The following is a 27029-nucleotide window of genomic DNA, read 5'->3' on the forward strand; positions in this document are numbered from 1 at the left end:
ACATCACTTGGTTTCTATCTTGATGAATAATAAGACGAGTGATTACTTAAATGTTATCGTGGTTTCATTGAACTTTTCAAATTCTCATGACTCCTTCTACTGGTAAAATAAATATAATGTTCATAAAGAGGCGCCCACATTGCATATTGTATTTTATATTGACTTAACGTGACATATTGATCTAGATATTTACATGTCCATACTTTCGCAGTCTTTAAGTCAAGCCTAGAATGTGGCTATTCTTCTTTGGACGATGAAACATGTTTAGGATAATCTTTCATCACACTTACGGCATCACCATTGCATTATTTACTTATTTTAAGATTCCACAAAAAATTTAATATTTTTGAGGTACACGCGATCCCCGACGGCGTTAAAAACAAAGCTTCCCTACTGAAATGATTCCGGATGACCGTCAAGTGAAGTTGTTCGATATAGCAGGCACTCCAAAGATATCAACTGAACGTCTACATCATATCATTCACTAATGCTTAGTTGTGAGCCACCCCTGTGTAGAGTGGATGCCGCGCGAGATCGTTTTTGACCAAAAATAACGATGAGTTGATGATTAGAAACAGTGTTTGAAAATGTTCAAGCGTAATAAACGCCAATTTTGGGAATAATTTTTATTGATTACTTTGAAAAACGAAGGTCCATCGACAGCGACTATTCTATAGCGTTATTGGACCGTTTGAAGGACGAAATCGCTGAAAAGGGGCCGATGGCAAAAAACCATGAATTGGGCTTCCAATTGCTTCCGTATCCATCGTATTCTCCAGGTCTGCCCCCAGCGACTATTTCCTGTTCTCAAATCTCAAAACGATGTTCGCTGGTTGAAATTTGCAAGATAGGAAGATGAGATCGCCGAAACTGAGGCCTATAATAACTTGTCATACATTGGTTGAAAAATGCAGATATGAGTACAATTTTGGCTACAGTTCTGCTCGGTAGGTTTCAGCTTTGCTCTCTCTCTCTCTTGCTTTCTGAGTGTAAAAGCCATGTTAGCGTTACCCAGTTAAAGTTTAGGGGGTATGATAAATTTACCTTATATTGTCAAAAGTTTGCTCAATAATGCACAAAAGGGCCGACTAAAATTTCTCATTCCGTATTTAAGAAATAAATTCGTAAAAAAAGTAATTTTTTTACCATGAAAACCAAATCAACTAACCCGCCCCTTTTAGTTCCTTTGATATTTTTCACATTTAAAGGACTTCTTTATTCCACTCGCCATTGCTCAAGATCAATATCTCTTATTTCACTTTCTAAATGGAGATTTTGGAGATACTATACTGATCCGGGGTTCGTTATTTAGATCTACGCGTTCGCAATTAGTTTTCGCTGGCCTATTTGTGTTTGATCTCTAAGGAGGGTATCTTTGATATGTATGTATATATTGTGATATCAAAAAACAATTGCAGAATATCACTCTCGTCTTTTACTGAGCGACGCAAGCCTAGCTCTCTTAATTGTATGGCACAAACTCATTTACTTACTTTCATATCCGAGCATTCCAAGTCACTGTTAAAGTGCTACGCATGCAAAAGCAATTCTTGGAGCGCAGGAGCAATGCACAGCAACAACAACAACGAAGCTACGAATGCAAAGCGAGAAATGCGCGCGCCAACCTAAACACCCGCAACTTAGCAAAATACTTCGTTGAAATGAATGAATTCATTAAGCGCCAGTGTAGTGGTAGCAGCTGCTGTTGTTGTTGCGATTAGCCCTGTTGACAATTGTACGAGTTTGTGTACACAGCGCCTCACTGTCAATGCCATAGCCGCAGAGTTGGCAAGTCGCTGGCTCAGCCGGTGTTGTGCTGCGGCTCAGCATAATGTCAAAACTCTAGCACACACAAGCGTGAAAAACATACTTACATATACATATGTGGGTGTTGCGGCTGCATTCGCTCGCGCCTATGTGTGTGCGCGTTGCTTGGTGGTGTTGGTGTGGTCTCTTCATTGAATTCTTAATAAATCAAAGTGAAGAATATAAATGGCGAGTAACGCACCCGAAACAGTCGCAGTTAGTAACATTCAGCCAACGGAGCCTCACAGTGGAAGCGAGTGCGAGCTTTGGTCTGAAGCACCATTTCTTTTAGAAAATTACAAACCACCAAGCCAACCACCAGACAGACAAACGAAATAAATAGCCCAGCCTTCAACAGCAACAAACAGTGCCGCAATAATCCAACGTATTAGCGGAAATTGTGCAAAAAACCAACAACAAATTACCAAAAAGGATTAATGTGCATTTTCGGAATGTTTTTGCGCGAATTTCAAACGAACTAGTTTTTGAGAAAAAATAAATTTAGCAAACTAAAATTGAAAGTGTGAAAAAGTGAACGTTTGATTTTCAGGAAAAACTTTTTTTTATAAATTCGTGATATTTTCTTAGCGTTAAAAAGTCACAGCTGTCGTGAGCGTGAGGGAAATATGTGGAAGCACACTTTACTGTTAGTGTGCCTCAGTGGCTGCTGCCTGGCCGGACCGCTGCATGGAGTTAAGGTGCGTTGGAAGATTTAAAAAAAATATTGTTTTTAAATTTGCAGGGTAATTTGAAGGGAAATTTTGTGAATGAACGAGTCGTTCAGTTATATGTACATACAAATATGTGTGGTTCGTATCATATTGGCAGTCGGAATTGTATTGGTGAGGAAGCTGAACACATAAAAACTAGCAAAGCACACACAAATAATTAAAGATATATACATGTGTTAGTGTGCCAAACCAGTAAGGCTTTCTTCATGCATTTATGCACTTCCGTCAACAGTCTTGTGCCATTTGTTCGATGACAAACGGAAGTAATACAATCGTATGCCACAAAGGCCGCAGGCAATTGGTTGGTGTGCGAGGAAAAAGGTAGCGCCCAACAATTAGAACCAACAACGTGGTTTAGGCTCCAACTTGCTTCATTCATTGAAATTCCAGACGTTTAGTTTGCCTTTAAGAACGTCGCAGACAAACATTTAGACATCGAGTTTGATTCTACTTTATATAATGTATATGCGTGCAAACATTCTCTGCTTTCACGGTGGCTCACTTCTTTTGCCTCTTTCACCCTGACTCATTGGTTTGCCAGATTTAGTCAATACCTCTCGACAAGCCAAATATGTTAAGAACTTATGAAGCAAAGCAGAAATTTTTAAAACAAAAACGAAAATAAATGCTGCATATATATCATGAGTTTTCAGCGTTTCCTTTTCGGTCGTGTTGCAAAATGGTTATGCAGTCGCTGAAATGGTTTGCGCTCCACTTTTGGGCTTCCTTTATGTAGTCTACGAATGGTCGGTATGGAACTTACATTTTGGGTACTTGATTGTATACCCATTCTGCATAATGTCAAGAACTGTGGATTGTAGAATAAGGTGGAAATGAAAAAATTTCGGTAACGGAGGTACTTGAGAGGCATAGCTGGACTGAGAGTCTAAAAAATGTCAATATTTTGATTTTTTAAAAGAAAATCAATAGTATTGAAATTTTTGGGGTATAGTCATTCATGTCTTTAAAATAAACAGAGAAATTTTATAAGCAAACAATTAAAGAAAGTTTGAGTTAAACGGGATCTTCGACGGCGCTAAATATGGTCCTCCACTACTGCAGTGATTCCGGCCTTCACTGTGGATGTAACCTAAAAATAAAAATTTCATCAAACTAGAAGATATACTCCAAACAGCGACCTACTATAAAAAATGACAAAATGGCGACGTTAAAGAAAATAGTTAAATTTTTATCGTTTTTGTCCTGTCAAAATTCGATTTTTGATCAAATCAAAAAACCTAAAGATCATTGTACATATGTAGAATTATACAATATACAGAACAGTAGTCGTTAGTAGTAGCATATTAGAAAAATTTACCGATGGAGCTGATTGATCTGAACAACATCCCTTTAAATGGCTTTAACTTGCAAAATATTTTAGATATCGACTCTTATTTTGAATAATACGAGCTATCGAAATATGAAAAAACAGAAAAATCGATTCTTCAAAAAATTCACTCTAGGTATGCTTCGGGCTTAGGGGCTATACCAGTGAAACACATGAAAAATTAGGCGATTTTCGTTAAAGATATTGACTTTCAATTTTCAAAAATATCAAAAATTAACAAAATGGCGTTACATTAAAAAAAAAAAATTGTCGTTTTAGTTAAAAAATTGTCGTTTGACAACTTTCAACCAATCAAAAAGATCGTAAGTCATTGCATAGTAAATGTATTCAACAATACTCAGTTTTAATTTGATCGGTCAATTTCTCGTTGAGTTATGATGTCAGCAATTTTGAGAAATGTCGTTTTAAGAAAAACGCGTTTAAAGTACTTACTTATATACATATATGTTTGTACAACAAAAACATTTTTTTGAAGGTGTCACACTGGTAACGCCCTTTAAGGAGCGACAGTGCATTAAGCGAATATTATTGAGCAAAAAGTTTGATTACTTACTTCTCAAATAGTCTGCTTGTTATTTATAAGCTTTCTAACTGAGTTTTTTTCACGTTGACAGACGGTAGCTTATCTTTCTGTTTTCCTTCTTAGCGGCTTTCTAACAACTAGTTATTTCTATATCTCGACTGGTGGATCCAAACTTTGTAGTTGTATTTGTAGAAGTACTATTAAAATATTAAATAAGACATGTCTACATTCTCTCCGCGTTTCAATATTTCGATGCATTCATAGTCTAATCCGAGGAAGTTCAGATTCTTCTCTATTGAATTTATATTTAAATGTGAGGGTATGTAGCAACCAGAAGAAAACTTCAGATACCCTAGAAAATCTATACACAAAAGACCAACTTGACGAAATAAGTCGATTTTGGAATACAAATTCATTGGGGTTGTTTAAAAATGTAGACGCTAAACATAGAGAATTAGATAATTATAGCAATATTACAAGACTGATGTATATTACTCGCCTTTAGCCTTTCGTTCATAATAACTAAAAGTTCTCAAGTAATATTCAATTTCGTAGTGTCTGTGCCATTTATTATCTACTTTATACTTATCCATGGTATTATAGATCTCATAAATCCCATATACATCTGTTCATATCATAATTGTTCCGGAATACAATTTTATATCCTAAGAATTCTATCAAAACACCAAACTATTACAAAACTTATATACAATTTTATATTAATTTGAAGAATGCAATTTTAAGTTTAAACATTTACGCCTTTTTATATATCGAAGAATGTCACAGTTTAAAACCACAAAAGTGGAGAAACGCCTAAAAAACTTTTGAAGCAATAGGGGTAAACAAGACACTCCAACAAGGAATAGATTGCAAAAAAAGATTTCTTCATGTAAAGAATCGCTTCAGTCGTTTGATTAAGACGATTTTTCATAATTTCGAGTTAAGACGCTCTTCTAATAACTAAACGTTTAACCAACCGTTCTTTAAGCCATCTAGAAACTCAACATTCAACAGACTAACAAAGTCTATTCACTGACTGCCACAGGTCATAAATCATTCATAAATCACCGCGTCTACTGAAACATTGACAGCCTAAGTGATCAGCTATTAAAGAGTCTCATTAAAATGCAACAAATCATGGAGACTTTTACGCAAATCGGAAAGTACGCAATAAAAAGAAATTAATATCTATAAAAAACGCTATAAAAATAAACAACAAAGAAGCAAAAACCATTCAAAGCTATTAAGAAAAAATAACAAAATATTAAAACTTAATATTTAAACGGGGATGTCGCAAGAAAATGCACTCGCTAAGCGTTCAGCAGGCGAACGAAAGTTTATTTACACACGCGCGCAGGTGCAACCGACTGCCATTGAAGCGAAAAGTGTCAAAACAACGCAGCGCAGCGCAGACGCAATACTTACCAAAATTGTCCACCCTAATGGGCGACACTTCAACAACAACACACACACACACATACTTGAATATATTTGTGCGTTTGTGGTTTCACCTCGCACCTAGCGCAGCAAAACTAGAACAGCAGGTGAAATTTTGTTTTGCAATTGCTTTTTGCCGCCCAAAAGACCAAGCGATCAAGCAATCCAGCGACGGTGCGGCCGCGCAACTGTTTGTTTCGATTACAGTTGCGCCATTTTGCAACCAAAATTGACGATTCGCTCGAACCGTCGATTGATTTCCAAATTCCGCCACATTTCACCCAACAACAACACAACGGGCAGCGGTAAACTCCGCAGCACGCACGCCGAGCGACTGGCGCCCGCGGTCACGTGCGTATATGTGACTGTGGCGCAGCGTTTTTGGTAGCTTTGAGTCCGTGCCTACTTGAAATGCAGCGCAGGGATTACATAAATTTCGTGCATGCATAATAGCAAAGTAATGAGGAGAAACTGATGGATAGATCTGGTCTAGTGGGGGCGCTGTTTGCGCTGCCATTGTCGTAGGCATGAGCTCTTTCTTCGCAAGAAAGAAGATAATATGTTTGCAATTTGTCTACTTTTAGCGAAATGTGCCCATTGTGCTGCGTGAAGATGATGCCGAGCTGGAGCGTCCCGCACCAGAGCCACTGGCGCCTGAGTACCCCGAGATGCCGTCGACACTGACCTTGCCCAGCAATGCGACATCGATACGCGCTGACATCACCGATAGCTTCTCTTGCGATGATAAAGTTTATGGTTATTATGCGGACGTGGAGAATGACTGCCAGATATTCCACGTCTGTTTGCCGGTAACGTACGCTGATGGCAAAGAGAATACATTCCGTTGGAGTTTCATTTGTCCTGAAGAGACTGTGTTCAGTCAGGTAAGTTCTTTCTGCGTAAATATTTCATTGCATTATTCAGCAACATCACTATTTTGCTTTTGAAGGAATCATTCACCTGTATGCGTCGCGAAGACATTGCCTTCTCATGTGAAGACTCTGTTAACTATTATGAATTGAACCGCAATTTTGGTAACACAGAGGAACAGAACGTTAACTCCAACAATGCGCAAGCTAACGAAGAGCAAGCGGAAGCCCAACCCGCGGAGCCAGCTGAGCCCGCCGAACAAGAAGTGGAACAAGCTGTTGCGCCACAAGCAGCTGCTCCAGCACCACAGCCAGCAAAGCCAATTAAGCCTGTGAAGGTGCAAAAACCCAATCGTAGAAAGCCACAACCGAAACCACAAAATGACCACGCTATTTATCCCACAAATAAACTGCCATCCATTATGCCACTACGCAAGATGCCCAATGTCGGTTCCAATGCCCCTGTTTCCGTACCCGCGGAGATAGTGTCCGTACAAGCCGCTGAAAATGATGACGTAAAAGTAGTGCCATCTCGCTACAAGAAACGTCCCGCTGTCTCTTACAATAGCGAGAAAGAAGTCGTTGAAGTGCCCGCCCAACCTTTTAAAGTCGAGTTGGTGCATACTGTCAGCAACCCAGAATCATACAAACGCAGACGTCCCACATTTGCACACAAAAACAATGTTGTTACTAAAGTTTCTGAAGATGTGCCTGTTGCCGTCGAGACCGTCCCCGAGGCTGTAGAAGTTGCAGAACCTATTGTGCCAGCAGTTAAACTCGAGTCCAACTTGGACGCTAGTCCGGTACCAGCACAGGAAGAAATTGTAGCGGTTGAAGAACCGGTAGCACAAGTTGCTGTGGAATTGCCAGTTGCCGAAGCCGAAACCCCAATCGTCGCAGATGCCGAACCACAAGCTTCTGAAACCGGTGAAGTCGCCGTGGAGCCAGAACAGACTTTAAAAACTATCGCCGTACAGCCACTTGTTCCTGATGCCGAAGCTACACAAGCGGAGGAAGCTGTTGTGATGCCAATTGAATTAGCCCAGCCAGTTGTAGAAGCTGAACCTGAATATGTGGCACCAATTGCAGAAGAAAATATTAAAATTGAAGAACCTATTGTTGAAGAAGTTTCCCAATCCGAAGAAGCCCCAGTGGAAGAGAATATCAAAGTTGAGGAACCAATTGTGGCCGAGTTGGCAGTACCAGCAGAAGTAGAGCCTGAAAAGGAAGCACACAATGAAGAATCTGTCGTCGAATCTATTGAAGATAAACCAACTGTAACTGGAGATGATCTTCAAAATGCGGTAACAGAAGAAAAAATTGAGGAAGTAGCCGCTGAGCAGCAAATCAATGTAGAAACACGAACACAGTCTGCAGAACAAGCTCAACCCGCACAACTAAACGAAGACACTGAGGATCAATTAGCTGGCGCATCTGAGCCAGTCGCTCTGGAAGCTGAGCCCGAAGTGATTGCACCTGTTGAAAATGCAGAGGAATCTCTGCCTGCTCTGCCCTCATTAGAAGAGTTAGAAGAACAGAAGCCAGCCAATGCTGTTGAAATTATGCCCGCTTCACCCGAAATGGAGCAACAAGATCCTATTGTACAACAAGCTTTTGAGGGCAATAATGCTCATTTGCAATCTGTTGGTGGTTTCAAACCAGTAGACCCCGAAATGGCCGCTGAAGCAGAAGCACTTATCTCAGACTTCATCAATACCCTGAAGAGCGCACACCCTAATGAGAAACCCCATTTACCAGAGTCAGTGGAAGAAGAAGTACCAGCAGCTTCTGCTGAAAGTGAAGACACTAAAATTGATATTATAATACCACAACAAACTGAAGAGAAAATAGTTGAAGCTGAAGCGCAGCCAGAGGAAGTACCCGCTGCAGCTGAGGCCGAAACGAATTTATTGAAAACCGTAGCTGCTGAAGAACCATTGGTTGAAACAGAAAATGTCTCTGTTGTAGCAGATAACGAGCCGGTCGAAGAAGAGGAAGTGAAAGTTTCACCGCTCCTTAAATTCCCAATCTCCAACAGTTTCCCCGCCAACATGTATCAAATTCCGGTTACAGTCATTCAAACACCTTACGAAGAGGTACAGAATGCCGAAACCGAAGTGCAAGAACCACAAGAACAAATTAATGCTGAGGGAGTAAAAGCTGAAGCACCGGAAGCACCTGTAGAAGAGGCAGCCCCAGCTGTAGCAGAAACTCAAGAACCATTGAAATTCCTGCCTGAAAAGACCGAAGTAGAAATTATCCCAGTTGAAGAAACTGAGCAAGAAGCTCAACCTGCCATTGTCGAGTTCGTTGACACCAAACCCGAAACTGTGCAATCTGCTGTCGCTGATGCTGTAGAAGCCGCAGCAGAAGCTATACAACCAGCTCTGCCCGAAGCTGTGGAGAATACGCCAGAGGCAGAATCAGAAGTAGCGCAACCCGCCGCTCCTGTGGCCTTCCGACCGATCAGCATTGACGATATCGTTGAATTGGTTAAAGAGCGCTTAGATCAAGCACCTGCCGATGAGAAAGGCGCTCCTATGGAACTTATTGTTGACTCCAACAACGCCGACAAGCCTGTTGAATTGAAATTTAGTTTGGAAAAAGGGTCAGCGCCGCAAGAAGTATCAGCTGAACAAACACCTGCCGAGGATATCATTTTTCCCATTTATCATCGAGTGTCCGAGCCTGAGGTCAGCGCTGTCCAAGCACCCGAAGCTATCACTGCAGAAGAGCCCAGCGCATTCGTGACGGAGCTCAAAAAGTTACCAGTTGAAGCTGAAGCCGTACAAGAGGTAGCCGAACCGTTAGTACAAACTGTAGACCAGGCTGTGCAAACGAATGCCGATGAGCTTGAAGCTAATGTAGCCGTCAAGTCCGCAATCAACACTGAGACTGAGCAGGCAGCTGAAGCTGTGGCAGCGCCAGTAGCAAATTCGCAAGAAACTGAGAGCGAAGCTGCTGTCGTGTCAGCTGATGCGCCCATTCAAACCGAGACCATCGAAGCTGAAAGTGCGAAGGCAAATCGTGCCTTAAGATCGCGCAGTTTGACAAAAGCTAAGTTAGATCCACGTAAACGTCGCTTCCTCTTCAGATCGGATGCCAGTTAGATGCTGCAAACACCTATTTTATGCCCATTGTGAGCACACCCTGTATGCCACAGGGTGAGCGTGCATGTAACGTGTACGCAACCCGCCCATAAAATTCCTACAGCTTAGGTTTCTAATTTTTCACTAAAAAATACACTCTGCTTGACTTCACTACTACTACAAAGGCAAACATCGTTTGGGACTGAACGCGTTATCCTCGAATTTTTCTGTGTGCTGGCTGTCACAGACGGTGGACTTCAGCGGAACTGCAGAGAAAAAAAAAACAAAAAAAATTCTACTCAAACTTTCTTTTCTTATTTAAGTTAAACTAATTTATGAATTTAGGTCTACATACAACTTTTTTATATGAAAAACTATAAAAAATGAAAAATGCAAAATTTAGAAAAGTGCGTGAAATTCACACAGTTTCGTTTGCCGAAGCCATATAAAAGAAGAAAATAATTTATTTTGTTGTTGGAGGCATTTTTGTTCAATGCAGAGAAATAGGAGCGATCTTACGAACGCTAAGGAGCTGCACATATAGACATACATCCCACATACGTATAGACAGATATATATTAAGAATATGTTTGAGATTCTCCAATTGACTTAAGTTGAACAAAAGTGACAATCGAATAAAACTAAAAATAATAAAAATTATATTCGAATCTTTAATTTATTTACGGTAAATCTGTATATGCCATGAAAAAATAAAATATTTTGTAGATGTCAACTATCACATAGCATGTAAGTAAATAGCGCACTCCTACAAGAAACTAACAGCAATTTCTATCTTCGATTTATTGGACATAAGTTTAGGCAATGGAAATTCAAAAAAAAAACTATACTCTAAACAAATTTTGGAACCTTAATCCTCCATATCCTGTTCGTTGGCAACAGTCGTGCATGGGAATGGGTGCTTTAAATTTACTTATTGGCATTCATCCTTTGGACGATTGCTGTTGATGATTATTAGCTGCCGAAACCCGCTGTGAGTTTTTTATTCGAAACGAGCATAGTTATTATAAAAAGTAAATATGTATTGTGAAAGATTCTCAAGAAACGAAGGATTTTTATTTTCAATTTATTATAATCGAAAAATTTAAACATATTAAATTCGATTTTGAAATTAAACTATCTTTAATTTAGATAGCGATTTGTTATTTCAACGATTGAAAGAACTTCTTTTTCTTTAAGCGGACGGCTTGATACGCCTTTGTAGAATCCGAACGAAATTTTCGAAAATTATTTTAATAAAAGAACATAATTCTGAATTAGAATCGCACATTTGTTCTCGATCGTTTCGAAAGCTCTTAACGCTAAATTATTTAAGACTTTAGACTTATTGTAAGTTGAACTTACCATAAATAAAAACTCTAGTTAAAAAAAAAGTATTTCTTTTAGTTCGAATATTTGTAATGACTTTAAGCATTTCATATAAAGGATAATCAAAATTAAAGAAGAAGAAGTTAATACAAGAATATAGAGATGAGAACCGTGCTTATAGATGTGTTTGGTTTATATTAAATTAAAACTTCGAAAGCTTTATAAGCAATGTCGACTTTTTATGGAATTTATAATTTTAAGCGAACTAAAGAGTCTACATTGAATACTTACAAGTATGTTTCAGTCACCATTTTTTGGCAATAATTCTATGCGTTTTTAAGAGGTGTTCGAAGCTATTCAGCCCTATTCTGCATTTCGATTACGTTCCCGCTCTACGCTCCGTCTGAAACGAAAATAGGTATTCTGAGTTACGATTGGATTGAAAGAGGAAGAGGAAGAGCTGTAGCTCTTTCGAAGTCAGCTGTTTGCCTTGAAACGTGTGAAAATGAAACATAACAAAGCAAAAATACACAAATTATTGTTGGTTTATTAAAATAAAGAAATTATATCGCGTTTTTTTTTTAAACACTAACATGGAATCAGTAGCGGCAGCGATATTACTTGAGGAGGAGAGCAATGCATTATTCAAAATATGCCCTACATTATTCTATTAAATAAAAACAATTGCATTCAGTGCATTTTACAGCTCCTATATTAGAAAAGTAAATGCTTTTATTTCATTTCACAGCTCGTTATATAAATGAATAATAGTAAAATAAATAAAAGGCTAACAATTAAAAAAATACTACTTTGAATCCGGCTTATAATTTGGATCTAATCTTAGCATTTGCATTTTTATTTCTACTTTTTCCTTCACCAGCTCTTTCTTAATTCTGTTGTGTCGCTTCTGTTCTTCAAGTTGCTTCACTGCAGTCTCCGCCAAAGTTTCTAGAGAACGATTCATGTGCCGTAAATATGAAGTAACTTCTTTCATTTTACCAAAGGCAGCTTCATTGAATTTTTTCGTCTCTGCATAAAATTCTTTTTGATTTGTATCTGTTGCTTAAGTAATGAAGAAGTGCTCTGATTGTCTGCTCTCGCCTCTTTATTTTGGCTTCTAGCTCTACTGGTTGAAGGGATATCATCCCTTTCCAAACCCGTCAAAGCTATCACCTTTTCATCAAGTGGGCTTATGCGTTGTAAACGACAAGAACCTCCACCGGTGCTCATCCTTTCTTTTTTGTTATGCGATAATTTTCGCTTCATGTAGCATTTTCAGTCAATCCAGACCTGCACGAAAACGTTAAATTTAACTTAATTTTTTAAAATTAATTGTAGGTAATACCCTACCTCCATGTATTGGAATCTTTTGTTGGTGGGCCAAGTGCATTTAAATTCCTTGCAACCTCCTCCCAAAACTCCTGTACTTCTTCCTTCGGTCGCTTTTGGAAGCCCTGCGCAATATCTCTTTTCGTGGCCATCATATCACACAATTTTTCGTATTGCTCTGCCGTTGTTACTTTTGACCTGCAAACATATCAAAAAATATAATTTAAGCACAAACAACCAAGGACACCACCATTATGTCTTTTACAACTATAATCATAAAGTTTTACTTACATATTTGAGGAAATTATTTTATCCAAGTGCACGAAAATGAATATATAACGGCTTTCCGCCGACGAAACTTCAACGTACAAAAACGTAATTACGATCGCAATGCAGAATACATAGAATTGGAATTTTCGAAGTTGAATCGAAACGCAGAATACCAAAGTTGCCAATCGGAGAAAATTTCGATTCGAGTAGAAATGCAGAATAGGGCTGATTAAATGAGAATTAATAGACGATCATTAATAAAGAAGATTAAATTTTACCCGTACTGATCACGCAAACCAAATCAATAAAAAATTTTCACCTGCATTGCTACCTTTTCTGTTCCTGAGAGATTTTATCTCCACAAGACGCGAAAGTTTGTCCAGCGGTTTTAACCATGAAAAAAAATTGGATAACGAATTCGATTGAAATTTACGTTTTCAGGGGAATCGATAGACGAAATGGAATGGATAAGAAATCGTTTAAAATGTTGCAGAATTTGTTTGGAGTCGCTACTTTATAACGAGCGCAATTATTTGAGGGCAAACAATCTTCAGTAAAGCCTTTGAAAAAGTAGTTTTATTGTCACTTCATTTAAATTTGACCATTATGTATTAGTATTAGAGAGGTTTCTATTTATTGATGAAAGAACTGTCCATGAAATATGTAATATCTACTCCAATTACCGATTTTTGCGTATGAACTCGAAGTTATGTAAAAGTCGAACTTTTGGCGGTTTCAAGGTTTTGGGGATAAGTGTTCTATTTATTCGATTCAGATAGGTGCACAAAATTGCTGGAAACAACGATGCCTTCCTCGCTATTTGCAAAAATATTTTTTGGACAATTGAGAAAATCAATTGCATTTCCAATTTCAAAATCAAAATAAATACTTTTTGGACTTGAAAGTTAAGGAGTATCCTGAATCACATTGGAAAGGGGTGCTTGTTTGAAAAAAGCAAACGTTTAAAAAAATATTAATTTCAGTTATAATTGTCAATTGGGACAAAAATGTTTAGTCGCACTGCTGGGTAATTAACCGGTGTTTTAACCGATAGTCGGATGCGGAGTGGTTTGTCAAAAACGGCCATTGAATAACATTGGATACTGTGTGTATATTTGTAGAGTCTAGAAATTTTTTACATACAAAGATACCATACATTTATATAAATATACATGAAATTAAGTACACAAATGGTTTAATACACATTTTTAAAGTCGTTTTAGGACCTAGCGCTAGATTATTAAACTATATTTCAAAACTCCTTCGCTAATATAATGAAGTAAGAATTTTTGTAATTACAATAAAAAAAATTATCCAAAAATTTGCCTATAAGGTTCTTAATTACGATATTTATAATAAAAAAAGGAATTATTGTTGATTTCATAGGAAACTTAAAATTTTGTTTCAGGTTTTTTTTGTGATAATTGAAATAAAGTGATCGTTGCAATGATAATATATTGTTATACCTGTAATTTGCTTTTCTCACCAGCAAATTTGGTGGATCAATATAACTGGACACTCATTTTACAATATTTTTTCATAATTAATTATTTCATACTTATTGTTTTAAATTATAGTTTCTGTTTAAAATAATTAAATTTTTATAAATATAATTATATTTTTACGTACTCTAAATTGTCTTATACTTTGGGTAACTAGCTGTATCAGGGGAAAATCTGTTCAAGTGCAGTTATGTACAAATATAGTTTCTTTGTAAAAACACTAAATTTTTTTTAATTAATTTAAATATAACGCTTTCTAATACTTTTTATTTAAATTTAACTTAGAAATTGTGGTTTCTTAACAAACTATTTAATCTGCTCGTTTGTAAAGTTCTGCCTTTACAACATAAATCTAACAATTTAAAAAACCTTAAAATCACATTAAAAATACTTTGGTTTTTATAAAGCAGCGTCTGTCTATATTATTACTCTATACCTGGGATCGCCGAAAGTTTTTCAGTTTTTAAAAATCAAGTATTAGGAGTTTACTTTTGTAAATCTCGTTTTATTGATATATATTTTTCAAACTAAAGTAATATTTCTCAAAAGGGTTATTGGTAACCAAATGCCATGAAGAAGGAAGGAAGGAAGTTCTTTTCTCCTAGAATATGAGTTGAATTATTACTAAATTTACGTTTCATAAGTGAAAATTTCAAAACTATCAGAAAACAAAAAAAGCGGAGAGGAACAGGCGTTGGCTGCGAACTACGAAATTACGAAGGGAATGATCTATAAAGGTTCAAAGATGTAATATGTAAACTTTTCTAGAAACGAAGTTAAGTTTGCAGCTCCTATTTTTGTTGCAGCCAATAGAAAAAAGACAAAATACCTGGTTGTGTGAGAGTCCACGGAGAAGGTGGAATAGAACACAGGTCGCATTGTATTTCTTTATTAACAATAGATTATATTTCTTTCCATTTTAAAGGGTGGAATGGTGTAGATTGTAAGATTATGTACAGAGTGATCTATCGTAGCTTTCATGTTGAAGGGTGTTTTCAGTATTTATCAATTAGTTTTTTGAAAGAGTTCACCCTTGAAAAATAATATTGGATGGAAATGTTAATTGAAGTTATCGTTTGGAGAAGGGATTTAGTTCTTGAATGGATTCACTTCGAAAATTATCGCAAGCCGACTGCCACAGAGCGTGCCACAGAGCGTGTGGAAGAGTACCTACAATTTAAATACAATGATTTTGGCTTAAAAAACTATTATATAACGAGGAAATAAATTAAGTACTACAAAAAAATAAGTCCATAGTGAAAACCTTAACTTATAATTAATCGTGTGATGCATATTTTTCTCAAAGGGATCACTTCATGGGCGCGTGGGTATTTCTTCCATAACTGTAAGAGATATTTTAAAAACATTAGTTCAGCATATATGCATATATTCATATAAACAAGCCACGTTACCAACAAAACTAACCATCTAAGCCTCCGTCTCCTCATTGGCACCCTCTTGTAGCTCTTCGGGTGTACGCAAATCGATGGCGAACTTTTGTCGGTGTGGCGTAATGTTATCAGTAGGCGATTGTTCACCCGATTCCTTAACGCGTCGTGAGTACTCTTGGAATGCGGCCGCTAGAGCATATGTCAGCTTGCGAGCCATAGCACGACTATCGCACACGAAGGCATGTACCTCGAACGGATTCGGATGTTGTTCGTCTTTCACCACAATCATGGCGAATACTCGAGTGTAGACTAAATCTTGTACACCATACGAAATCGTATCTATCGGATAACTCCAATTATTCACACTCGCTTTTGGTGTTATGATTTCGATGCTAACACCATCGGTTGATACTGTGAGATCACATTGAGGTAAAACTTTCTTAGCGGGTAGATTCTTGGCTACACCCACCAGGATATCGACCGGTCGGCGGGTGAATTTAATACCCCATAACCCACGTGCTACCTCGGAGCCGATGTATTTGACCTGGAAGTTAAGAAAAGTTGTTACAGGAAGAGTATTATGTAAAAATTTTAAGAGTGATGGTTAAAACAGATGCGACGAAAATGGGCGTGGTAGCGCAATGAACTCTAAATATTTTGAGCCCTAAAATAGTTTTATCTTCGATGAATCAAAAGATGAAATAGATTTTTGTATACATATTGTTTTTCATGTTGGAGTGAATGGGCTTCGGAAATGAGAGTTCAAGACCATGTCCCATGCAATTAAAATTTAATGAAACTAAAAATGCTGCTTTGATAGATTAGTATGTTGTCGGAAAAAACGATGAGTATGCTTCTGATCGCTACTATTTTGAAATCCCGAAATTTCGGGCTTTACCAAATGGTCTCTAATTGCATTGGAAAGTTCAGGAACTGTAAATATTTACGAACCCGTGTTTGTTTATGTTTACAGCACTGAAAAAGTGTTCATATTGTATGTATTTGCATACAGACCGTAACTGGTCAGAACATTGCGCATGCGCAGCTACCGGATGTAACGGAGCGCACTTCCACGAATGACTGCCAGACTAACACGAATATTTAGTTTTTCAATTTTTTTTGAAAATAGAACTAAAATAATAAAATACCACGGACGGAGTGTAAAGAGGTAGTATGTGGGTATGTATATATGTACATATGTAAAGTAAGCTTTACATACGGACCTTTCGAATTTCAGTAGCCCACAACAGTCTAGAATAGTATTACAAGCTTGTGTAAATAATAAAGAGTAATAATTTGTAATCAATTGTTTGCACAAGGTTTTGGATAGCGAGTACACTGGCGAGCATGGGCTCGTAATCGCTATCGACGAAATTTCAATGTGCAGCGATGTGTGTCGCAAGGGAGCCCTGTGGATGGAGTCATTGAGTGGCTCGTCGCATAGTTATATACATTTGTACTTAATAAATGTATATTTATAATTTCACAAGCTTTTCGCTTATATGCATGGTATATCTCAGTGAGTAAAAATTTATATTTATTACTATAAATATGGAATATGAGAATGGTCAATTTTCATAGATAATTGTTTGTTGATATTTAAAAGCCAAAGTATATTAAAAAATAAAAAATACGGCTAATTTTGTGGCCATCAACGCACTTCCGGTCTGATTTTTTAGCTCGATTTATCTACACGCTTTGGCAATTCAGTTAATTTAGATGATTACTTTGTACTATTTTGTGGTTTATGATCGTATATTAAAATATAAATAATATTTATGAAACTTTATTTTATAATTTGAGTACAAAATCGTTCCGATACCGAAAATAGTAATTGTTGAAAGCTTGCAAGTAAACCTGAGAAGAGATCCATGCCCTAAAAGAGATGTTTGCTTTCTTAAAATTTATAAACGCTTATTATATAGAAGTCGACTCGAGACACAATTTTATAACGGTATATGTATTTTCCTAGTATATCTTCATGAAAGTAAGCTTTTCCCACGACACAGAATTTATTTCGAACCCTAAATTTGTTTTTGTTGTTGTCAGCTCTGTTATCCAGCATTTACGGACATAATAAAAATGACCTTGGAATCGACTTTTATAACAAAAGAACACCTTCTGTATTACGTCGATGGGATTTGCCTAGCTTTCTCAGAAGTATGTTCTGAAGCTTACATTATCCAACTGCGTAGCTTTTCATACTTTAATTAATTCGATTTACTTAGGCTACAACAAGTACAAGAGAGTTTTATAAGTCCACAAAAATTAAACATAGTTAAAAGTGTTGGAGAGACCCTTTAACGTCGGAGGAGGAGGTGAGTCAGAGATTTCAACGTAATTAAAGCGCAGGTGTTAGGGGAATATAACATAGGATTTTACTACGCTGCAACTGTTTGGAACATCTTCCATTATACGGGGTCACAACACTTCCAGAAAAAGTCTATTTTCGTTTATCAAAAGCTGGAACATAGTTTCTGATCAATATCGGTAAAGTCGAAATGATTTGATGGGAATATTCCATATTATCAGATTCAATTGGCTTTAAATTCGGTTTTTCCTTAGTTACTCAATGAACAGTATCTTATTTTAGTTCTTTAAAATTAATGACTTGAATTACCTTGAATGTCAATGGCAGATCCTCCACGTTGACTTGCGCTTCCAAATCGGTTGCGGGTGTAGATGTCATGATGGTGTTGTTTTATTTTATAGTACAAGAATTTAAGTCAATACTTTAATTAAGAATTATGATTGCTTTTGTACTTGCAAATTGATGTGTTAAGTCAAGGTTTAAACTGCAAATAAAAATGACATAAATTGATTAATTTTAATGGAATTATTAAGCATAAGTACAACTAAAGACAAGGCAAAGACTTTTAAAGTTAATTATAGAACATTTCTTAAATATTGTTAACAATTACTAAATGGTGAAAAATATATTTATAAATATTTTTATAATGCAATAAAAGTGTCAATATTTTGGGATCTGTCTAAAGTCAAGACGAATTTCAAAATACAATTGGTCTGTAGTTAAGAATTTAGCTTGCCATGAACATTGTGTATTATACATTATATTAAATCATCTAATTACATATGTACATAAGTAATACATACGTACTTTAGATACCTACTTGTCTACGCTTCTAAGTTTTCCACCGCAACGAGACATGAAGATGAAGTTAACAAAATTAATGACTTTTAATTCTTATCTTAACAGATAAAATTATTCAGAAATAACTTTAACATTACGGTACACGTAGTAAAAGTTGTTGTTATCTATAAAAAAATCTAAAAATAGCGGTAAACACTACTTTAAGATAAGATTAAATTAAATAATTAAATTTATTTTCTTTCTAATTTTGTAAGGTTATTGCATTTTAGAACAATTAGCAATCAGCTATTCAAAAATACTTAACGAGCACTAAGAAACTTTGTGTGTGATGAGTATTTTCGCCAATGTGGCCCATTTGATATTTAAAATAAAATGTAAATAACAAAAGATATTTTCTTCTAAAATTTTTTTTTTTATAAAAGTAACTCGTCGAGTACATATGTATGTAGTAGCGCTGAAGACTAGTTTTAAGCCATAAAAATTATATGATGGCGCCGAAAAGTAAACACAATAGTTTTTTACCAAGTAAATTATTGGTAATCAATTCATAAAATTTTATGGAACTTATGAGCAAAATAGAAATAAAAATGGTTATTATTTCAGTTATCGCATGTTTTTATAAGCGTCTTCCTTAATATTACCAATTATTCTTCAATTTGGTTATTCTTCTTAACTGTTAACTTTAACTTTTTTTACACACAACTGATATTAGGGTGGTCACATTTAGTAAGTGATTAAGTTAATATAATTATAGAGTCTTGGAATATAAAAAAATATTATTAAAAAAAGCCCAGATGTTGTAAAGTATATAATGGCAAAAGTTGTAGTATCCAAAAATATAATGTTGTGTTAAAAAAAAATATAAAAAAATTAGTTTTAAAAAGCAAGATATATTTTTTTTGAAAGATTTTACAAGTCATTGGTTTGTTTGGTATATAGGGACTTAAAACTCAGTTGTATGAGGCTAAAAATAATTTTCTGAATATATATTTCGGGAATATTTATAAACAAAAATTATCACGAAAATCAGGAACTAAATTCACTTTATAGTTTTTAGGGGTTATAAAAATTTGTTCGTCAGGTTTTGAGTTATCTTGATGAAATTTAATGCTTAGGTGCATTTTGATATCCTATTGATTATTTCGGAATCGGTCAGATCGGACAACCATATCACATATCCCCCATACAACCGATTATTCAGATTTTTTAAATTTCGCCTCAAAAACCATTGACTCGAAACCGGTTTTAGACTCATAGTTCATGTTCAGAATAATCCGTAGAACATTTACCGCATAAGCGGTTTTGTAGAAAAAAAATCGATCCGCTCTAATGCATATATATGTAAATAATTAGCATGATTAGCTGAATCGATTTAGCTATGTTAAAATTGGACAGTTAACCCGAGTCGATTATGTGTGCTCAGGTAATGTACCACCCTAATACAAGCATTTACACATTATCAAAAACGTTGTTGAATTTAAGAATAGCTTTTATTGAGCAATGAGTAACTGTAATGAATGTTACCTTGTTATCACTTGTTTTGAAAACTGAACACTTAAGTAAATACGAGTATATAAATACGCGCCTACTTAGATATGTATGTACATATGGTATGTGTGTAAATATGTGGGCATATGTAAAGCTGATATACATATTTTTAAATACATGTGGTGTGAGTTAGAAAACCATCTAGATAGCGAAAGCTGATCTATTGCTATTAAATTTTATTAGAAAAAAATTCATTTTGAGTTCGAAGTTTTGCCATCTTTTTATTTAGTTCATCAATAATAATATCTAGTACTGCATTTGACTTATATTTGAACAATTTTTTTTCTTTCTATCTCTCTCTATATCACTCACATGTCAATGTGGAATTTATAAAAACATCCTTAACTTAAATACGGCTTTAAAAGTCATTATTTGCTACCATTTACCACCACTTATTTTAAAAATAACATTTCTTACCAAATATGAACTTTGAGATCGTCACGCACACGGCAGTCAAATCACAGACTGATTAGTCCATAGTATTCACAATTGTTTTATTATTTTTAACAACAATATTTTTCACACAATTGTATCAGCAACTATTTATTTTATCTATTTTTAAACAACAATTCTATTGTGTCCATAGTTTTTTTTTTTTTTTTAATTTACGATCTTCAATTGCCTGAGAAATGCATAGTCCCATTGAGCATTGAAATAAACACAGACGAGACAGACACACGGCTTAACAACCGCAGCGCACAACACGCCCGTTTGAATTGGTGTTCCGTCTTTGCTTCCGACTTCTGCGTTGCTTTTTGGCTAACACTCGGCTGTGGGCACGCTCGGTCAGGTCACAGCGAAGCGCTGTAGCCAACTGCCGGCGCCTACAGCCGATCGCCCAGGTGAGCAAAAGCACAAGCGGCAACCGATCAGCGACTGCCGCGAGCGCCGCGCACTCTTCGTTTCGTCGGCTGCGACGCTGACTGCGCATATTTCCCATGGCTTACTTTGTTATTTTGAGAGTTAAAAATATAAATATTTACTACAAGTACTGTTAGTGGCATACTTGTTGCTTTGGTGGCGATCGCTTTGCTGCGGTCACTGTTTTTCTGCCGGCGCTGCTGCCGACAGCGCTGCTTACGCGCATTGTTGCTTGCACTCGGAACAGCGACACATCGGAAATAAGCAACTGTGGCGGCACCAACCATAAAATAAATAATAAAACATTGTATTTTGTTGTTGTTATTGTTTTGTACAGTGGCATCAGCGATCACACAAAGTGGATGAATGTGGCAGATAAGCAGTTAAAATATGCGTGAAGCGGCTGGCATTTATTTATACATATGTAAATATGAATGTTGGTATGCGCCAGCATGTTGCTTGTAAAACAATGGAAATACAACTAAAATAACAAACTATGTATTTCAACTACAAAAACAATGTCAAATATAGAAAATACATGTATGTATGCACTGTCACACTATATGTCTGTCTGTATAACAGTCACAAGTTACAAGCATTTGATGAGCTCGACTTGAGTCACCGATGTTAATGACCACTGGGAGCCGGCAATAAAACGGTGGAATAAGCGCGTAAAAACACGCTAACACCTAAATGGAGCACAAAAGTATAAAAAAGCGATCACTTACTCTGACGTCATTAGCACTTTATGAACCCAATGAGAATTGCTCGTGCATTTTCAGATTTATTTATTTCATGGAAGTTATTGTAAAACTTTGAACCTCCCTCTGGTTCGAAATTAAACAAAATTAATTAAGATTGCATTGTAAAAATAAATAATACAAAATTATTATAAACTTCTTTTCAAAATTTTATTAGAAAAAAATCATTTATAAAAAAGTCCCAAAATAATTGTTAAAAAAAATTAGTCATTTTAGTAAAACTCGTTTAGTAATGAAGTTTTTTAGAAAATTTTTGATAAATATGTTACCGTTTTTTGTTTCTACAGGTTCATTCTGAGTGATTATTAGCTAAAACTGACAACAGGTGGCGCTGTAATACATATTTTTTACTCTTGTGGTACGTCCAGGGAAACATATTTTTTTTTCATAATTTCAAAGCAGACTAATGCAGTTTTCGTTGTAAATTAACGAAGTCTAGAACAAATATAGTCGGTGGAGAGATTGCTCACAGTTTTTCTTTACTAGACTTTGGGTAAGAAGTATGACTTACTATATAAAAGTTTTTTGATTACGTGCCGTTAGCAAACTCTATAAATTTTTTTCGTGTATTGTAACGTTGGTTTTGCCGATTATTTTAGAATTATAACTAAAATTAGCTGTAACGTATGAATGTGTCATAATATTCATAATTTATTCGAAGAAAATATCTGCAAAAAATAGTTTAATATTGTTCTTTAAAAGAAATGGACCATTGAATTCAATTTCAGGGTTAATTAAGATTCAATTTAATAATAAATAGAATTTGCATAAATAAATAGATATATAATAAGAGATTACGAGAATGGCGGAAACGGGACTAATAAAATAGGGCTTTCAAGTTAGCTAGGAAGCTTTCTTCTACCAGCAACAGCCAATAAACAATATTTATACACGACATAATATTGACTAGTTTATAAGTTGTTGACAAGGATCCGCAAAAGCTACTAAAAAGCTTTTAAGCGGTCTTCAATTATTATTTAGAAGATTTTTAATGAAAAATCTTTAAGCTCGTATCTAAGTGGATTTTGAGGTTAGGCAGTCTACATAATTACATATGGCTACACTGTGCGGAATTAGTTTAACCAAAGGCATGAAAAAAATCTAAGAGAAGTAAGAGTGCCAAATACGACTGCTTTTCGGAATTTTATCTCTAGTTTTTGGAAGAATTAGACTTGTGTAGCCGCTTGAAAGGATATGGGCAGCTTCTTGGGAAGAAACGTGTGCACAATTTTAGAACGAAATCTCAAAAACTGAGGGTCTTAGAGAAATTGTGGTGACCCCACCAAACGTGTGGACATCCACCTCGATATTAAGAAATACGAGTATGTACTTATATACGTACATAAATGGAAATTTAATTTTAAACTTAAAAACTTAATTAATTTAAAATTAAAAAAAAAATAATAACAATTTAAAAGTTCTTTTGTTAAAACGATAACTTAAATTAAAAATTTAGTTTTAAGAAGTATACAGTTCAAGAAGAATCAGTTCACGACTAGCTCGAAATGGACTGGTTGCAAATCTATGAATGTTCCCACTAGTTCAAACAAGCCAAATTAAATCTGAAGAAAAAACAAAAAAAATAAAATAAAAATTCATTTAGTGCACATAATTATGTTGATATGTATATAAGTATGTACTATACATACATACAACTGCACAAATATTAAACATATTGAAGTGGTGGTTTGTTCAACAACCAGGAAGTGTTGGTGTATATAATTTTGCCATTGCTCCAGTTAAATTGTATTTCTGCGATTCAATCACATTCATCTGTATATGTACATACATATGTATGTACACAGATATCAATATGTTTGAACAGGCATGCGTTTGTGCATGAAACTCGCAATAAAATTGTTAAAGTCGTTCAATTGTAAAATTAAGTAACTTTTCGCCAAGCAAACGCCCAATTGGCAACAACAACAACAGCTGATAAGTAAAGCGTATGTGTTTGTGTATATGCGTGGTAAATATGATTTGCTACTTTGGTGCAAAAAGTATTTAATCTTTCGAAAAGGTGGGTATGGGACATGCATGAATTTTATTGAAGTGCTGACTAGTAGCACCAAACAACAAAACGTAAAATAAAGTCAATAAGAAATGTGAAAAAATGAATGTAAATATATTGTTTTTCAAACATTGAGGATCCGTTTATATGAATCTACTAAAAGTCTCTAAAACTCTGAGTTGTTAATTTTTTATGATTCTCACTATTCAAAGTTGACAATATATATATACCTCAAGCTTTGCTTTTGCGTTATTGTTGCTTCTGCCACCAAACAACGGTTTCAGCTAATCATTCAACGTGCTTTGGAATTCACCTTACTTTCATTTTGGCAATAAAACACATAATTTGTTTCGTTTTCTTGACATTTTGCCAATTACCATTAAGTCAGTTCACTAATTACAGCTATTTCAAAACATATTTGTGGTTATGGTGGCTTTGGTTTGTTGTTCGAAGGAATTTTGAATGCCTAAAGGGGTTTAAGACTCGATTCTAAATAAGGGTTAAATATAGAAACTATAATATACAGATGTATACCAAATTTGTTCCCGATTGCCGACATATAAAAACAAGATATTATACATTTTTACTATCACTTTTGAAATAAGCTCTTGAGCCAATAGAAGCATGCCTTGGCTTTGGTCTTCAGTAGCTTCAGTGCCTTTAGCGATTTTTGGTTTTGTTTGTTAGACAATTTGGACGTCATATTAATAAACTCACGTCCCGATACTTGATACATTTTAAAAATGTGGGACCCTCAACTAAGATGAGGGTCAATCATCTCTTTTGCGATCTCTACTCGAAGTCTTTTTTGTTACGAGTCTAGCATTGACTCTATTCATACCCAAAACATTAACCAAAAGGTATCGGTTCAACAGAGATGTTGAGATTCACTGATGTCACACGAGAATTCTAAGCAATGTGTCTTTCAATTTTTCGATGTCATTGTCATTAATAGAGGAGAAGGGACAACTCGCTGAGGTAAGCTGTGACGACTTACTAACGTCATTTAACTTTGTTTTTTTTTTTAATTTTCATGTATGTGGCAACCCATCTTTTAGTTTGGTAAACATATATTTGATTATTTATTGAATATAAGTAAATTGAGTCTTCCACGAAAAAGCTGGCGATTAAATGCACTTGAACAAACGCTGGAGTTTCATTTGTGCAGTTATTACTTATCATTAGCACATGATAACACTTGTGAATCAAAATATGAGTATATATAGAGGTAAATTTATCGCTGCACATGACAATTCTCCCGTAATTGTGTGCCTTTTTTGAAGCATCTGTTTCGACTGAGAGCTCTGCGTTGTTTGTTCGGACTCAACGTGTAGGCCGATGGGGATCGCATGCAATTACATATGCACATTAGGGTGGGACAGCGTGTGATCCGTGCGTTTATAGGTTTATGTAGGTGCATGTATATCAGAAGCTTAATGCGTGTGTGTTGTTGTTGGTGGCTTGTAGCAATTAGTTGCACATGTTATTTTAGTTTTTCTTTATTTTTTGCCATTTCTCACGTTCTTCATTGTTATTGTTGTTGCTTTTTTCACATTTGCATTAGCTGAACTTAACAGAAGCCCACTGCTTTACACCACGGTGTCAACTAGTCACTTATGGACGTGTATGTGTCAGTGAATGTGTGTGCTCCAGAAGTTTTCTCTGCGCTTTAACGTGTTTTTCGTCTTTTGTTTTTATCCAGTTTTAATGGGTTTTATCGCTTTGTTCAAGTTTTTATTTAATGCAGCTTTTTGTTTCGTTTAAACGCGCTTCTAAGCCAAAGTTTACTTTGTTCTTGGCTCATTTTCTTTGCTGCACGCTGACATGTTATTAGTAATCCAATAGTTATGGGGGATATTTATATACATAAATTAGGTGTTTTGCCCAATTTGCATTACATAAGATTTATAACATTTCAATTCTGACTTTCTGATGTATTGATTTTTTCTTTTAAAAATTACAAATATTAAAATTTTCCTAAAATTTTACTTCTAAGATATCGCTAGTTCGAATTTCACCTTAAAAACTGTTTTCTGCTAAGGCAACTGTGTATGTATGTATGAATACTCACTAGCCTAAGATTTTTCGGTGGTTGTCTCCTCTACTAAATACTTTCAGCGGCAGTGGGTTATTTGTGCGCCCGTTATCTCGTCTTTATGTACAAATATACACAGGTAATTAATTATATATATGCAGATGTGTGTATATATGTATATGTGTTGAAATGTTTATAAGCACCGCTCAATGGCTCCAATTACTTCATTTGCTTTTATTGTTTTCTACATTTACTTTTCTTTTTATGACCGTGATATTTTATTTCCACAAATTTTTATACCGTTTACTTTTATCTTATCTCTTATCACAGCCTCGCAGATTGATAACGCACACTTGTTCATTTAAAAAACTTTTCACGCTCTTTGAAGCATCTTTCGTCAATTTGTGTTTGTTAGTCACTGCAAGAAACTAAAAATTTATCAATTTCGTTGTCGTGTTTCTTAAATTGCACTAAAATAATTTTTATGTTGTTTTATTTACGAATTATTTTATTAGCCTCCACTAATTTATACAGGTGCTCTTTCGTTTACCTACACTTGGTTACTAAACGCCGACGAAAACGCCACTGCAGCACTTCAACCCTCGCGAGCCAACTGATCGTCGGTGAGAAACAAAATTACTGCATGTTCGCTCATTGGCGCTTGGTTCCATTATCGTTGGCAATAAAGTTGGTCAGTGATTCACAAACTTTTCTCGTCATGTTGCTCAAAATAAGAGATGGAGTGAGCGAGAGAAAAGAGAGAGAAAAAATATATAGCATAACAAGTAAGGAAGGGTTAAGTTCGGGTGTCACCGAACATTTTATACTCTCGCATGATAAAGTGATAATCGAGATTTCATTATACGTCATTTACATATTTTTCAAATACCGTATTTTTGTAAAGTTTTATTCAGCTATCATCATTGGTTCCTAATGTATATATTATACAGAGAAGGCATCAGATGGAATTCAAAATAGCGTTATATTGGAAGAAGGCGTGGTTGTGAACCGATTTCACCCATATTTTGTACATGTCATCAGGGTGTTAAGAAAATATTATATACCGAATTTCATTGAAAT

At 35.6% G+C, this 27029-nt stretch overlaps 2 protein-coding genes across 8 annotated transcripts; one reads left to right on the forward strand and one right to left on the reverse strand.

The window, feature by feature from the left end:
• The first annotated feature begins 2432 nt into the window (after window positions 1–2432).
• Window positions 2433–9855, forward strand: LOC126762060 (titin). Its single transcript, XM_050478541.1, has 3 exons — window positions 2433–2504; window positions 6430–6729; window positions 6795–9855. The coding sequence occupies exons 1-3, from the start codon at window positions 2433–2435 to the stop codon at window positions 9822–9824; spliced, it is 3402 nt and encodes a 1133-aa protein (XP_050334498.1). The 3' UTR covers window positions 9825–9855.
• Window positions 9856–13814: 3959 nt separating this feature from the next.
• Window positions 13815–26550, reverse strand: LOC126763354 (uncharacterized). 7 transcript variants are annotated; one of them, XM_050480762.1, is made up of 5 exons: window positions 26450–26547; window positions 25986–26377; window positions 18242–18416; window positions 15643–16165; window positions 13815–15573 (listed from the first exon to the last, which is right to left on the reverse strand). In XM_050480762.1, exons 3-4 carry the CDS (start codon window positions 18308–18310, stop codon window positions 15659–15661), a joined length of 576 nt encoding a protein of 191 aa, XP_050336719.1. In that variant the 5' UTR covers window positions 18311–18416; window positions 25986–26377; window positions 26450–26547; the 3' UTR covers window positions 13815–15573; window positions 15643–15658. The 7 variants fall into 7 exon arrangements, with proteins under 7 accessions (XP_050336719.1, XP_050336721.1, XP_050336726.1 ...); XM_050480764.1 differs by having other exon boundaries at window positions 15656–16165; window positions 25986–26550; XM_050480769.1 differs by lacking the exons at window positions 25986–26377; window positions 26450–26547 and adding an exon at window positions 25933–25950.
• Between the last annotated feature and the right edge of the window lie 479 nt (window positions 26551–27029).

Source organism: Bactrocera neohumeralis, chromosome 6 (genome assembly GCF_024586455.1).
Source record: "Bactrocera neohumeralis isolate Rockhampton chromosome 6, APGP_CSIRO_Bneo_wtdbg2-racon-allhic-juicebox.fasta_v2, whole genome shotgun sequence".
In the NCBI taxonomy this organism is placed as follows: domain Eukaryota; kingdom Metazoa; phylum Arthropoda; class Insecta; order Diptera; family Tephritidae; genus Bactrocera; species Bactrocera neohumeralis.

Coding starts and splice junctions, on each gene's coding strand:
- LOC126762060 (XM_050478541.1), top strand. CDS start 2,433: ATGTGGAAGCACACTTTACTGTTAGTGTGCCTCAGTGGCTGCTGCCTG. Junction 2,505..6,429: donor GACCGCTGCATGGAGTTAAG/GTGCGTTGGAAG, acceptor GTCTACTTTTAG/CGAAATGTGCCCATTGTGCT. Junction 6,730..6,794: donor AAGAGACTGTGTTCAGTCAG/GTAAGTTCTTTC, acceptor TTGCTTTTGAAG/GAATCATTCACCTGTATGCG.
- LOC126763354 (XM_050480764.1), bottom strand. CDS start 18,310: ATGACATCTACACCCGCAACCGATTTGGAAGCGCAAGTCAACGTGGAG. Junction 16,166..18,241: donor ATCTGCCATTGACATTCAAG/GTAATTCAAGTC, acceptor CTTAACTTCCAG/GTCAAATACATCGGCTCCGA.